At 42.9% G+C, this 13,027-nt stretch overlaps 1 protein-coding gene across 1 annotated transcript in view; it reads right to left on the bottom strand.

Annotated features, from left to right (window-relative positions):
• Positions 1 to 12,736, bottom strand: part of ZDHHC2 (zinc finger DHHC-type palmitoyltransferase 2) — a 33,079-nt gene extending 20,343 nt beyond the window's left edge. Inside the window, exons 1-2 of the mRNA XM_050896315.1 lie at positions 12,632 to 12,736; positions 2,546 to 2,572 (exon numbers count right to left, since the gene is read on the bottom strand). Of these exons, the coding sequence (XP_050752272.1) occupies positions 2,546 to 2,567 (22 nt within the window). The 5' untranslated portion in view covers positions 2,568 to 2,572; positions 12,632 to 12,736. The remainder of the gene's footprint in view (positions 1 to 2,545; positions 2,573 to 12,631) is intronic.
• Between the last annotated feature and the right edge of the window lie 291 nt (positions 12,737 to 13,027).

Raw genomic sequence — 13,027 nt, 5'->3', positions numbered from 1 at the left:
TTTTAATAGATGCCAGTTAACATTTACCATGGTGAGTTGTTTTACTAGAGTACAGAAGGTAACATTACCTTTTCCAAAGAGTCTGCCATGGATGGATAGGTGTTTCCATTTAAAAGCCCTCAGTGTACTAAGCAATTCACTACAGTAAATAGTAAATCCACAACTTGTATCCCCTGATTAACTTGCTCTAATGCACAAGAAAGAGTATTTCCTTGGATTTTTCTTCCTCGGGCAGAGAAGCAGCAAATAAAGGACAACTAGGACAGCAACAGTGAAAACTATTATTTCCTGCTGTGCAGATGAACGCAGATCATAGAGAGCTCAAGGTTATATGGAAGCTACATGGTCAAATAGTCTTTATCCAACTTCTACAAATTCCCAAGATCATCAAAAAACATCATAAAGGGAAACTTGTGTACTTTCACTACACAGTCTGAAATATTGCCCTTGTACGGTTAGCTCATGTTTTTATATATGTAATCCTATTCAGTGCTAGAGAATTTTCCAGAACACATGCATGACGGTGTTCTGGAGGACGCAGGAACAGTAGCTCAGCATGTTCTTGTTTTTTGTAATTTTGCCTCACAAGTAACACTGAATAAATGTTTCTGGTGTTGAAGTTTGTTTACTCAAGAAAGCAGCAACACAGTAAATATTTATTCTTATTCACTAGGCAGTTAAAAAATAATAAACAAAAGCTAACAAAATCTGAGGAGCAACACTCTACAACTTCTGGGATGACAGAGGAAAAGACCTTTATGCCATGTCTATAAACTGAAAAAAAATCTCATCAGTATAAGTAAGTGATAGAACTGGACTCCACATCAAGCACAATACACTAAATGACCATCTTGTTATTGCAAAAGCATCTGGCAGGAACAGTCCACATCTTTATCAGAACATTTCTACCAACTCTAAAAAAACCTAATTTACTCAAACAACAGTATATTCATGGCATAAAGTGAGGGCAAGGTAGGGTAAGTTACATCAGTTCTGTACACTATGCTTTTACTAATCTGCATCTGTATTTTATCGTTGTGAGAATAACGGTAACTGTAATTGATAAGAAAATTCCTTTTTCATACATTAAAAAAAAAAAAGACTACTGGAGGAACACAAACCTTTAGACTAAAGACATTATCCCATGTTTCCCCTTTAAAGTCTGCACAAGACTTAAGCTCTTCTTGTTTGCTTTTGCACCTCAGTTCTCCAACCTGCCCCAGGTCCTGACCGGTCACTTCTCCCAGGTTACCCACCCACCCGTTTCCCTGCACCGCAATGGAGACCCTGGGCTACCCAGCTGCTCCACTGGGTCTGTGCATGTTTAGAGTCCAACATAAGAACCTCAATTCCCTTGAGACAGAAACAGAAGAGCTGTCCACAGCTCCCTGGGCAGAAATCCTTCTGTTTTACACTTTTTCTGAAAAAAAAACCCAAATGGCGTATCCCTTGCTTGAAGGCAACCCATTTACAAATAGCTAGCATAGCTAGAGTTGCCTGGAAATTTGCAGCAACCTGTAGTAGGGCTGAGCCCCATTTGCCCAGTTTTCACCCCTGAAAACACTCAGGGCTGAAGTACAGCCAGGGTAAATTTCTCCTGACTGGTTGAAGCTCACCAAGACTTTGAGCAGCTAAAATTAAGGAAATTTAATGTTCCCCAATCCATTTGGCTGATAATTCTAATGTGCTTTGTGAGCAATGCCTAACAATACACTCATCTCCCACAAACAGACTACGGAGCAGCAAGAAACCAGAATTATTTCAAAGTCTGCAGGTGCTGAAGTTTGCAGATATGCTTATGCTCTCATATGGGGGGAGAGATCACCAAACTGAAAAAAGTTTTTCACGCAAATGTTTCTTAATTGGCAAACACTTTTTCTAAGTGAGGGAGTCGCCAATGACTTAATAAAACCTGCTGGAATTACACAAACGTAAAAAGTATACAGTTTGTCTCCTAACCCCCAACTCCTTCTTCCAAAAGCTCCGCAGCCCCACACTTTACACTCCCATGTTGTGCTGTAGTATTAAAATAGCATCTGGAAAAGCAATCTAAATATGCTACAGCCCTGGGGTAGGAACTCTAATGACAGCTAATCAGGCAGTTTTATTATCTTCTGAAAAGGTTATGTATCTGAAGGACTCTGTTTCTTCAAAGACACTGGCTAAAAAGAAACTGCAGAAAAAAATTCACCTCCCATTTAAGTATGTTGCACTCTGCACAAACATCTTGCTTATCTTTAGAAGTCCTCATTTTACAAGAGCTTTCCTTGTTATGAATAAAAATTTTTAAAAACAGAATATAACGATTATTTTCGTTGACACTTCAGAAAGCCAGTAAGAAGAGTAAAAAGTTCTAATTTTTCTCATCTCTATTTGGAATGGCTAAAGCAATATTCAGGAACAGCAGGATAATAAAAGGAGCTGAGGAACACAAAAAAATACACTTATTTAAAACAGGTTAGATCTGTATCTCAATTCTACTAGTAAACTACCATACTACCCTGATACATGAATTCCACTTATAAACAGCTATTAAAAATCTTACCTTTTTCTCCAATATTTGTCATTGTCACTGAAAAATGAGAAAAAAGGAAAGAGTAAAAATGATGTTTAAATAGCAAATGATGTAACTGAGTATTTTAAACTTTTGTTTTTCAACCAAAGAGGGAAGAGTAATCATCAAACAATACAAGCTTAAGGCCACACACTATCAAGCTTTTATGCTGTGTACATTCATCACAAGAATAGGTAGACAATGCCAATTGCTTATAAGGTTTTTTGGCTCCCATTCCCAGGCTCAGTTCCTGAGAACTAGTACCTCCATCTATCTGAAGTTGCCTAAGTTTAATCCAAGAAAAGCCACCTCTGAAGAACAGTTATTTCTTTAACTGTGGTTGTACAGGTTTTACTGTTTACATATGTTCTGTTCTTGAGGCGGAGGTGTCAGACTCCAGAACTGGTTTTGCCAGCAATACTCAGTGATACCTTAGATCTCCAAGGCATAAAAATCGAAAGTAGGCAAAAGTTGCATTTCCTTTAAGAAACTGCCCACAGATTACAGGATTTGGGGATAGTAAGAGAGTGAGAAAGGCGCAAGTATATCAGGCACGGAGTGGAGTACACAAGTATCATGTATCAGTCACCGCATTTATGAAAGAGAAAAAATCTTTTTCTTACACCTATATTCCACTCTTGGTCACGTTATTTAAAAAAAATAACCACCCGACAACAGGTATCTCTGAGAGATCAGAAACTCCCAAGTGATCAAAACCTCATGGTGCTCTTCCCGCTCCACCCAAACCACTCCACCACACATTTATCCATCTCAATTAAGCAGTCTACAAACCGTAATATACTGGCACCTACAACTGCGAGCGAGAGGACAGTAGCTATCCGGATCTCTCATCCGCTCTTGTTTTCCTAATAAAAATGGCTGCACAAGGCTGGTCTTCAAACAGCAGGCACAAGGCAACTCCTACTGAAAGGCCAAGCAGCCATGCCATCCTACTTCGATGTATTAAACTTAGGCTTGTTGATAGAGTGAAAGTCACTATTTAAATATATCTTACACAATGCAAGGATGTACCGTGGGACCAGTGCTGCCCAACACCGTAACTAATGCCCTGGAAGACTGAACGCTCATCAAGTTTACAGATGACACCACCCTGGGGACACCAGCTGGTATGCTCCTGGGCAGGACTGCCATCCAGAGGGACCCAGACAGGCTGGAGGAATGGGCCAACAGGACCCTTACAAAATTCAGCGAGGGCAAAGGCAAAGTCCTGCACCTGTAAAGAAACAACCCCCTGCAACAATACAGCCTGGGGACTGCCAGGCTGGAGCAGCTCTGTGGAAGAGGCCGTGGGGTGCTGGTGGGCAGCAGCACCCAGGCAGCAGAGAGGGCCACCAGCCTCCTGGGCTGCATTAGCAGGGGCACGGCTGGTCTGTCAAGGGAAGGGATTACCCTCCTCTATGCAGCACTTGTTAGACCACATCCAGAACACTGCGGGGCTTTGGGCCCCCCAATGCAACAGAGACACAAGTCCAGGGGAGAGCGACCAAGCTGGTAGGGACCAGACGACTCATCCTCTGAGCAGAGGCTGCACGGCCAGGGCTTGTTCAGCCTGGAGAAGACATGGCTTTGGGAGGACCTAACAGGACCTCCAGGGAGGCATCGAGGAGGTGGAGTTGGACTCTTCATAATGGTGCAGGGTGGGAAAACAAGAGCCAGTAGGTGTGAGTTGAAATGAGAGGATCAGATCTGACACAAGGAAAAACTTTTCCACCATGAGAACAGGCCACCAGTGGAGCAAGCTGCCCAGACATGTTGTACAGTCTCCATCTCTGGAGCTTTTCAAGACTCAACCGGATAAACCCCTGAACAACCTCACACCTAATCCTGCTTTGATTAGGAGGCTGGACTAGATGAGCTGAGGTCCTCTCATACATGAATTATTCCACGACTCTGTAATTATAAAATAGGTCTATTAAAATGGAGATTTGACTATAGCTCTACCAAAATGAGCATCTACCTTACCTGAGGGAAAACAGTAAATAACCATGTTTATAAAGTTCTTCACAAAAATCAGAAAGACACCACAAAAGTTGCATAAGCCACTATAAAGAAAACTCTATTCTGCCCTCAGTTTTCTAGTTCAGCTAAGAGAAATCTTTAGAGCTTGATAAGCTAAATATCCATCTAGACAACTGCTAGAGAGAAGCTGAGGGAACGTGTATACACATTTGACTCTGAGGAGCAGAGATGCTGCAGTACAATAATGCACAAGAACTGTAAAATTGTAAGTAAACAGTCATCCACCAGAAAAAAAGAAAAGACATCTTTAGAGCTGATGTGTAATTTAAAAGTGCCGGAGCTCTCAGATTAGGACAACCTAGCCACTACTCAAATTCTGATTTTCTTTCTCCACTTGGTATGGTCAGCAAGGTGTGCAGAAATTTTGCCAGTCTTCTTGGAATAACTACTCTCTGCTAATTAAAAAGCCATAGCCAAGCATACATTGCAGAATCACCAGTTTCAAACTAAAATCTACTTAACCAACCTTTCACAATGATTTGTGGTATTTTTCTCTCTTAACAAGGGAATGGCACAGAACATTGCTGTGAAAGCAGCTGTCATCTTTCTTCCCCCCTTACCCTTGGATAAAATGTATTAATTAATGTCTTTGAGACACTTAACTTTTCCACATGTCTGTAAGTAAAGGACCAAAACAACCAATAAATCCAAATTTAATAATTTCTACCTGACTGCAAGCCTTCAGCTTTTCAAAACTTCTGTCCACCTCTGGGATGAAATGCAGTCTTCAGAGTCCGCACCTGCTCGGTGGACCATCTTTTCAGCTTTTGCAGTATCTAGCTTGGAAGTCAAATGTTCCTGACAGGAGCTGCAGACCATGAAGGCTAAAACATAAGTGCCCAAAGATGTCCACTTAATCGCAGCAGAGGAAGAACCTGTTTTTTTGGATACATCTTGTCATTTTAATCTCTTTTACCACCTGAGTATAACTCAGAGTTATTTCATACTCTCCTGAGTTGCAATCACTGTAAGAGACTAAAGTAGAAGAAGCAAGGCTGAAGAGAGACGCCAGTATCTTCAATCTTACCATCTTTTTTCTCCACACTTACTGCAACTGGTGTTTACGAGGAGACTGGCTGCGCTGCTTAACAAACATCCCCTCAGACGGTGACACAGAGGAATACACAAGATATCAAATAATCTGCAGCTTTTCACAAAGTGAAGTACTACTCCTTCTGCTTATGCCTTTTTAAATCACCTCTGACGAAGGCTCCCTGAAGGAGGGAGAATGTGTGGGAAAGTAATGGACAGGCATCTGCAATACCACAGGACCAGGGAGGAAATAAAGGGGTTTGGTTTGGTTTGGTTGGGTTTTTTTTTTTTGCACAAGTGTGGCAGAATTGACCGGGGGGGGTGGAAGCCCTTACAAATCAAACTCCCTCTTAAATTTCTCTTAAAAATTAAACTTTCTCTATTTGTGGAATGACCACAATACAAAGACTTCTTAGGGTAACCACAAGACACTTATAATTCTAAAATCACACTATTTAAGTGCACGGAAAATAATTTTCTAACACCAAAAAACCCTTTAATTTTGGATTCGATCAAAGAAACATTTGCTATTTTCCCCACCTTCTGAACAGCACACATGATGTATTTATTTAAACCAAATTTTGTGTTTTTCAGTAGATTCAGTGATACAGCTTTGCTATATTATTCAGTAGTATTTGATCATATAGTCTTCTGTGAATCATTTATACCAGTCTTTCTGGCAGTTTTCTCATTTCTCTTCCAAGGGGTTATATTCACTGCTGGTAGTACACAGAAAAGTAGGTCAGACTATGCATCCTGTCATTAATAAATACCAGCTTAAGTGCTGCAAATTCACTTACTGGTAGTCAAACAGCATCCAAATAATAAGGGTAAAAAGCATTTATGTGTACAATGACTAAAATAAACACCAAAGACACACCAATCCCAACTGCTATGCAATTTCTACAATTTGGGAGAAAACAGGGTAAAACCCTTTGAGAGAGGAATGGAATGATACTCCTGTATATTCAGAGACGGAGATAATTATAAAACCATGATATGTCTTCAAGAAGTCATTAAAAAGTTACAGCTCTCTTCGCCTGAGATACTGCAGGGGCCAATTTCATTAAGAATCAGCCTTCCACTACTAAAGCGTCAGGATGCCATTTACAGTTCAGTACTAGCAGACTATCACATAATTAGAGCCTCTCTGTTTCATTACACAGCTTGCAGACGGTGCTCATCAGAACTAGGGAGCAGGCTGGGACATACGCAGGACTTCAGCCAACGCAGAAGCCAATTTCCTGAGCCAGAAACATCGTTCCCTGCTTGCGCTGAGCTACAGGCAGCCAGAAACAGGAACAGCACATTCAATAGTCAATGCTGCTAAAGAGCCTGTGCTTGCAAAAAACAACAGCAACTGAGGACAGAAAGTTGTGTTACGAAAGACAGGAGAAAGTCCAGGATGGAAAGGACACAGAGAGAAGCCTGGCGAATTCATCCCACACTTGCGGTAGTCTTCCTCACTGGGAAAAAGCCATGCAGCATTAGGAATGCTGCCGTGGCAAGCAAAGAGGTACCACAGGATCTCAAAACTGCCTGCTACAACTCCATCACCAAATTAGTTTGCTAAGAAGAGAAGCCAAATTGCTAAGCACCTTGCACTGGGTCAGACCTTAATTCAGTGACAGAAATGGATTTCCCATTTCTTGAACTATAGCTCATTTTCTCAAGAAATCTTTATTCTCACTCACCCGTGGAAAAATTAAGTAGGCATCTGTCTCCAAGTACCTAGAGACATTGCAAGACACATTGCAAGACACATTGCTACAACAAAACCCAAAAGATTTTGGAAGATAAAATTCATGTAAAAAATTTGCATTGGTTTTCTAACATTAAATTTTCCTTGACTTCTAAACCCAAAATCAAAGTTCCTGAACAGTAAATGCAATGGTTAGATTAAAAAAAAAAAAAAAAAAAAAAAAGACTGGTGAAAGCAATTAATTTTTTAAAGCTTTGATGGAAGTGGATATACAAAATCTTGCTTCCATATTTTACGTACATTTTTTAAATATTTAAAACTTTGGAATGGGAAAGTAAGATACATCTGATTCAGAGACTCTGCAGCCACATCTATAAATAGCTGTTTCTCTCAAACTTTTATACAGGTTAACATCTTGGATCTGATTCACAAAACTAAGTATGTATTTTATCTTTAAAGCATATTTGAAGCCGTAAAACACTGATCTATAGATGCAGTTTAACTCAGCTCTCTGTAGACATAAGTGTTTTATAGTTGTGACAAGTGTTCTATCCTTGTCTGCAATAGCCCTTTAGAAAAAAATCAGTGCTCACATTAAAAACTACCTCTTTGCTAGACAGAGCAGTGATTTGCATTGATTCAGAGTGGCAAGGTGTAGACTTTGCCACCAGTGATTGCTTCAGGACAAAAGTAACAGAAATATTTCTGGGAGATTTAAGGTAGGCATAAGTAGTCATCAATAACGCATACATTTGGATTTGACAGTATTTGTGCATGTTTCAGTAAATTCATTTTAACCCTGTGCCCAAACTACATCACCGCTCACCTACCCAGCAGCAAGCTGCTATTTGGTACCTTTTTAGGTAAGGTCACAAAACCATTGCTTCTGCATTGAGTATGCCCAAGAACTGATCTAACTTTCATCTTTACAAACTTCCCATTTACTTTCCAAGTCACAAGGACTATCTGAAGAGTGAAGACTACTTCTAGAGAAGTTAAATGATCACATCGTTTTTAGCAAACAAAGAGTACACCCTGACAAATATATCTGTTCAAGCTGTTATATATCAAGCAGTGTTAAATCTTTAACTGAAAACACGATCTTATCTAATAATTATATCTTCACCATAGACCTTATGTTTTCAACTTAAAGCCATGGTTTAAATTTCAAGGCACAAAACCTATAGGTAATACACTAGGCACCACACAGAGAGATAACCAGTCATACTTAACAGAGACTTCAGTTCCATTTCAGAAGTGGAGAATGGCAGCTGCCTCTGAAAGTCTGAGACAGAAATCAAATGAAATTTGAGAAACGCACAGGAGTACTGCTGGCTAAAATTCAGAAGCCAATTTTACTTCAGCTGCCAGTTTTGAAACTTTTCTGAAAGTAACCAGGGATCTCAGAAGAGGAAAAAATGTGGTGTTTGCAAAACAAGGTATAAAAATACAAATTAGCCTTGACCAAAGTCCTTTGCTACCTTAGCAGTCAATGTAGAGACAGGGTATTTAACTGGTATTTGACAACAGCCAACTGCAATGTTACAATGTACTTGTATTTCTATAGACAAATGTAAGCTGTAGATAATTACAAGACATGAGCAGCAAGTACCATAAATCCTTTGATCCATTTGGAGAACATACTGAGCGAAGAGCTCAAATCCAGCTGACCAAATCTGGGGCCTCACCTTCCCCCCCCCCCCCATCAGCTTCTATCTCCGTATTTTCTGCTGCTTCTGATCTCCTGATCGCACTGTGCCATGCCTACAGGGCATGTATTAATTCTGCCTCTAAACTGTGATGAATTAAGCAGCTTTTTATCCTGCTCTAATTCCATTCCACTGATGTTACAGAGTCAAAAACCTCAATTCAGCACCAACCAATCTGATACTCCAGCAAAAATCTACCGCGATCATTAACATCTTTAGCAGCTGGGTGTCATTTCATATTTTTCTGTTCCATATTGAAAGTAGTGGTGGACAGATCCCAGTCACATATTCTACTCCAAAACCAAAGATGTGGCTTATGAGCTCTCCTGACTGTATTGTGAATGTCTTGTTGTCGCCCTCTTCAACTGAGCTGAGGTCACTTATTCTTTTCCACATCAGTCAAATCACTCACCAGGTGGAAGTATTTCCATCCTTTCCCTTCACTGAAGCAGTCAGGAAATGCTTATTGCTCATTTCTATGTTCCACAGCAAATCTATTTTCCTTCTTCAAAATTACAAATTCAAGCTGCATTTTCGGACAGGACTGCCTGAGTAAGAGCATTATCCTTAGAATTCAAATCAGTAACACATAAAAATGGATCAAAACTGAACATATAGAACCAATTTCTATCTGTTGGATAACCCTTTCATCAGCACAGTCGATATTTTCACTAAAAACATCTGTCACAGCACTGTCAAATTTTCACATTTTCCTTCTTATATGCAACTCCAAATCACGAACTGGCAGGAAAACAAAACAAAAGAGAATAAAAACCAAAAAGGATCTCAACATCCAAGTTTGTCAAGAACATTTCTGACAAACAACTGTCAGAAACTGCAAACAACTACTGGTTCCGCCTTACCCAAAGCATGGAGTGGATAACTACTCTAAGTCCCTTACAGTTCTACCAACCTGAGTTAGAGATACACCTAAGAAGGAAGACATAAGAATAATTATTTTCTCTACATATAGTTTACTGAATCCAATATGTATTTTCTGAGTACGGACACATGGATGCAGGAGCTGGGGGAAAGAATTCCATTTGCACTTCATGTTACCGTTGTTCCATATATCCTAGGTTAAAATTTCAGTAGCTTCAGCTATCAAAGTTCAATGTACTCATTGTACATGGCCTGTATTTCCTTATCATTTTTAGAGGAAGAACAATAAATCTGTAACCCTCAGGTTAGTAGTCCTTGCTCAGTCCTAGTGCACAATGCTTAACACTGTTCCCTGTACGTTGTTGTTAGCATCAATGACAGTAAGCCACAGTAAAATAAGCAGCTATATACTCCTCTTTAGCAGTCAGTGCTGCAGGAATAGAAGATGCACTGAGTAGACAGGCTGGCTTCAAAGTGCTGAAATGCTTACAGTCTATTCCTGCCGTTGGCTTTCATTCTCAGAGTTGTTAGCTATTCCTTCTGTTGTTTACACTAAATACTCATTAGTGAGACAAGACATAAGTTTATTTTATCTTAATATGCCAAAAACGAGGGAAAACATCCAGATATAGATAAAAGGTGGAATTAGCAGAAGTTGTGGAGAACTATTATGCTGAATTCAAAAACTGGTAAGCCAGACAGAATGGGGAAGGGGTGTGGTGGAAACAAAAAAAGTCGCCTTTGTCCATCGAAAGGAATTCAGTAAAAGATGTTGTAGCAAAGGCCCAGGATTCCCTCCTCCTCCCCTCCCATCACAGGCCTTTGGCTTTGAGCGGTTCTCAAGGAATTATGGTACCACAGTTACTAGTTTGAAGTAAGCTTCAAGCATGCCATTGCCCTAAGAGATACCTGCTGTCAGGTAAGCTAAAACCCAATTTTCCTCTGTTATACAGAATTACACAGAAGAAAAAATACAGTAAATCACTCAAACGGTAGTGCCCAAATCAAGCCTACTTTGCTATGTGAGCATCACGGGGCTGTGTGCATTAGGACAGAAGTTAACCAGAGCGTCACTTTCCCCTGAAATATTCTTGCGGTCTTCGTATCAGCTTACAGCTCCCTTTTCCAGGCTCACTCAGTCAACTTCTTCCACAACCTTCCAGACAATTCCCTTCCTTGCGCTGGAGGTAGACACTTCAGTCCTCCTCTCATGAGGGCACAGCAACTCAAGTCCCAATTTCCAGTCAAAGAGCAGCATTTAAAACTAACAGATTTGAATGCTGTTAGTGGAAAAAAGATGTAAAAAGCCCACCTCCAATATAGGAACCACACCAAGTCTTGATACCTCCCTCCAAAACAGAGTAGCTAGGCCTGGCAATCATTTTTTGCTTAATGTCTCAACTGCTCAGCCAAGCATCCGTAGGACAAAAATTTTATCACAGTCTTCTGTTTAAAAAAAAAAAAAAAAAAAAAGAAAAAAAAAAGAAATCCAAAATTAGGTACTAGACTGCTGAGATTTTCAACATGAACAGCTGAAGTCTGGCAAAGTTATATAGGCACATAAATGCACTCAGCTTGAGTTGGGTATTTTCCCCTCACCGCTGTTCCTTAAACAGATGCTAAATGACCAATGGTCACTATGAACCTCACCTACAGTAGAGGTGAAAGGGGAGACAGCAGCTGATTTGTATTCCTTTGTGCCTTTATTATAATACTGTTCATGAAACATCAGTACACCGTACATTAGCCTCTAAAATTCAAAGATTAAATTGTTTTCTACAAGATATACCACAACAGAAACTAAAATTAATTCCAGGGAGCCTAGCGAGCTGGTCATTTAATAAATACTTCTGGCTCGACTACTCAAATTCACACAAATACTGAGATCACACCCAATCTCCAGTATGTGATTAATTATTTGCCTAACGCTAAGGAAGAGCGAAGGTGCATGGTCAGGATGACTTCTGAATGAACTGCAGGCTGCTGATGCCAAAGGTGGACCAAGAAGTTGTGACAGCCAGGCATTTTCTAGACGACTGAAGAGTGGCACGGGGAGACTCCGGGATTCTCTGTTACCTGTTCCAGCTTCCATGTTAGCTGACAGAAGACCCTGTTTTTACACATATATATATATATATATATGCTGTCACGCTGTGGGAGGAAAACAAAGGGACCGCTAACTTTGCTCAGGCCGTCTGCACAGGGCGTCTCCAGGTCCCACCTTCAGGGCTGGGGTGTCACGCGCTATGCACGCCACGGAGGAAAACTCACGCCCATGAAAAGACCCGTGCGATCGGCTCCCTCCTCGCGTGGAAGTGAAAACCACGCGCGACCAGGTCGCGGGGGGTCGGGGGGGGAGACAAAGCAGCGCGGAGGCCAGCACGACCCCGGCCGTCTGGAGGAAACCGGGCTGCGGGGTGGGTCGCTCCGCCCGTCTCCAGCCCAACCCAGCCCGTCGCCGGCCGCATGCGGCGGCACAGCCGTAGCCGTAACCCCGGCCCCGGCCCCGGCCCCGGCCCGCGGGCGTGGCGGCGGCGGCGGCCAGGGACGGCCCCGGCGCCGACAAACAACAGACAGCGCCGCCGCCCCCCGCCCCGCCACGGCAGGCGCGGGGGGGTGCGCTCTGCCAGCGGGGGCAGGGGCGGCGGCGGCGCCCACCCTCGTCCCGCGGGAGCCCGTCGGCGCCCCCCCGCCCGCCGCGGCGGCACTCACGCAGGCAGAGCTGGGTGACATAGGCGTAGTAGGACCAGCAGAGGATGCTGGAGATGAAGAGCACCGGCACCCAGTAGAGCAGCCGCTGGCAGCGCCGCCGCACGCCGCCCCAAGCGCCCGCCGCCCCGGCTGGCGGCGGCGGCGGCGGTGCCGCCATCTTCCCGCACCGCATCCCGGCCGCTCGCTGCGGGGGCCCGGGCCCCGGCCGCGCACCCCGGCCGCACACCCCGCCGGACCCCGCCCCGATCCCTCCCTCCCGCGCTGACAGGGCTCTCCGGCAGGGCCGCTCCTCCCACCGCCCCCCCGCCGCTCCCGCCGGGCCGGGCCGGGCCGGGCCGGCGCTGAGTGGGGGGGGCAGCGCCGCCCCAGAGGCCACGGCGTTCTCTCAGGGTCCGG

The sequence above is a fragment of the Gymnogyps californianus genome, chromosome 4 (genome assembly GCF_018139145.2).
Source record: "Gymnogyps californianus isolate 813 chromosome 4, ASM1813914v2, whole genome shotgun sequence".
NCBI lineage: Eukaryota > Metazoa > Chordata > Aves > Accipitriformes > Cathartidae > Gymnogyps > Gymnogyps californianus.
The sequence above is the reverse complement of the archived record's forward strand: the minus strand, read 5'-3'. Positions and strand labels throughout refer to the sequence as shown.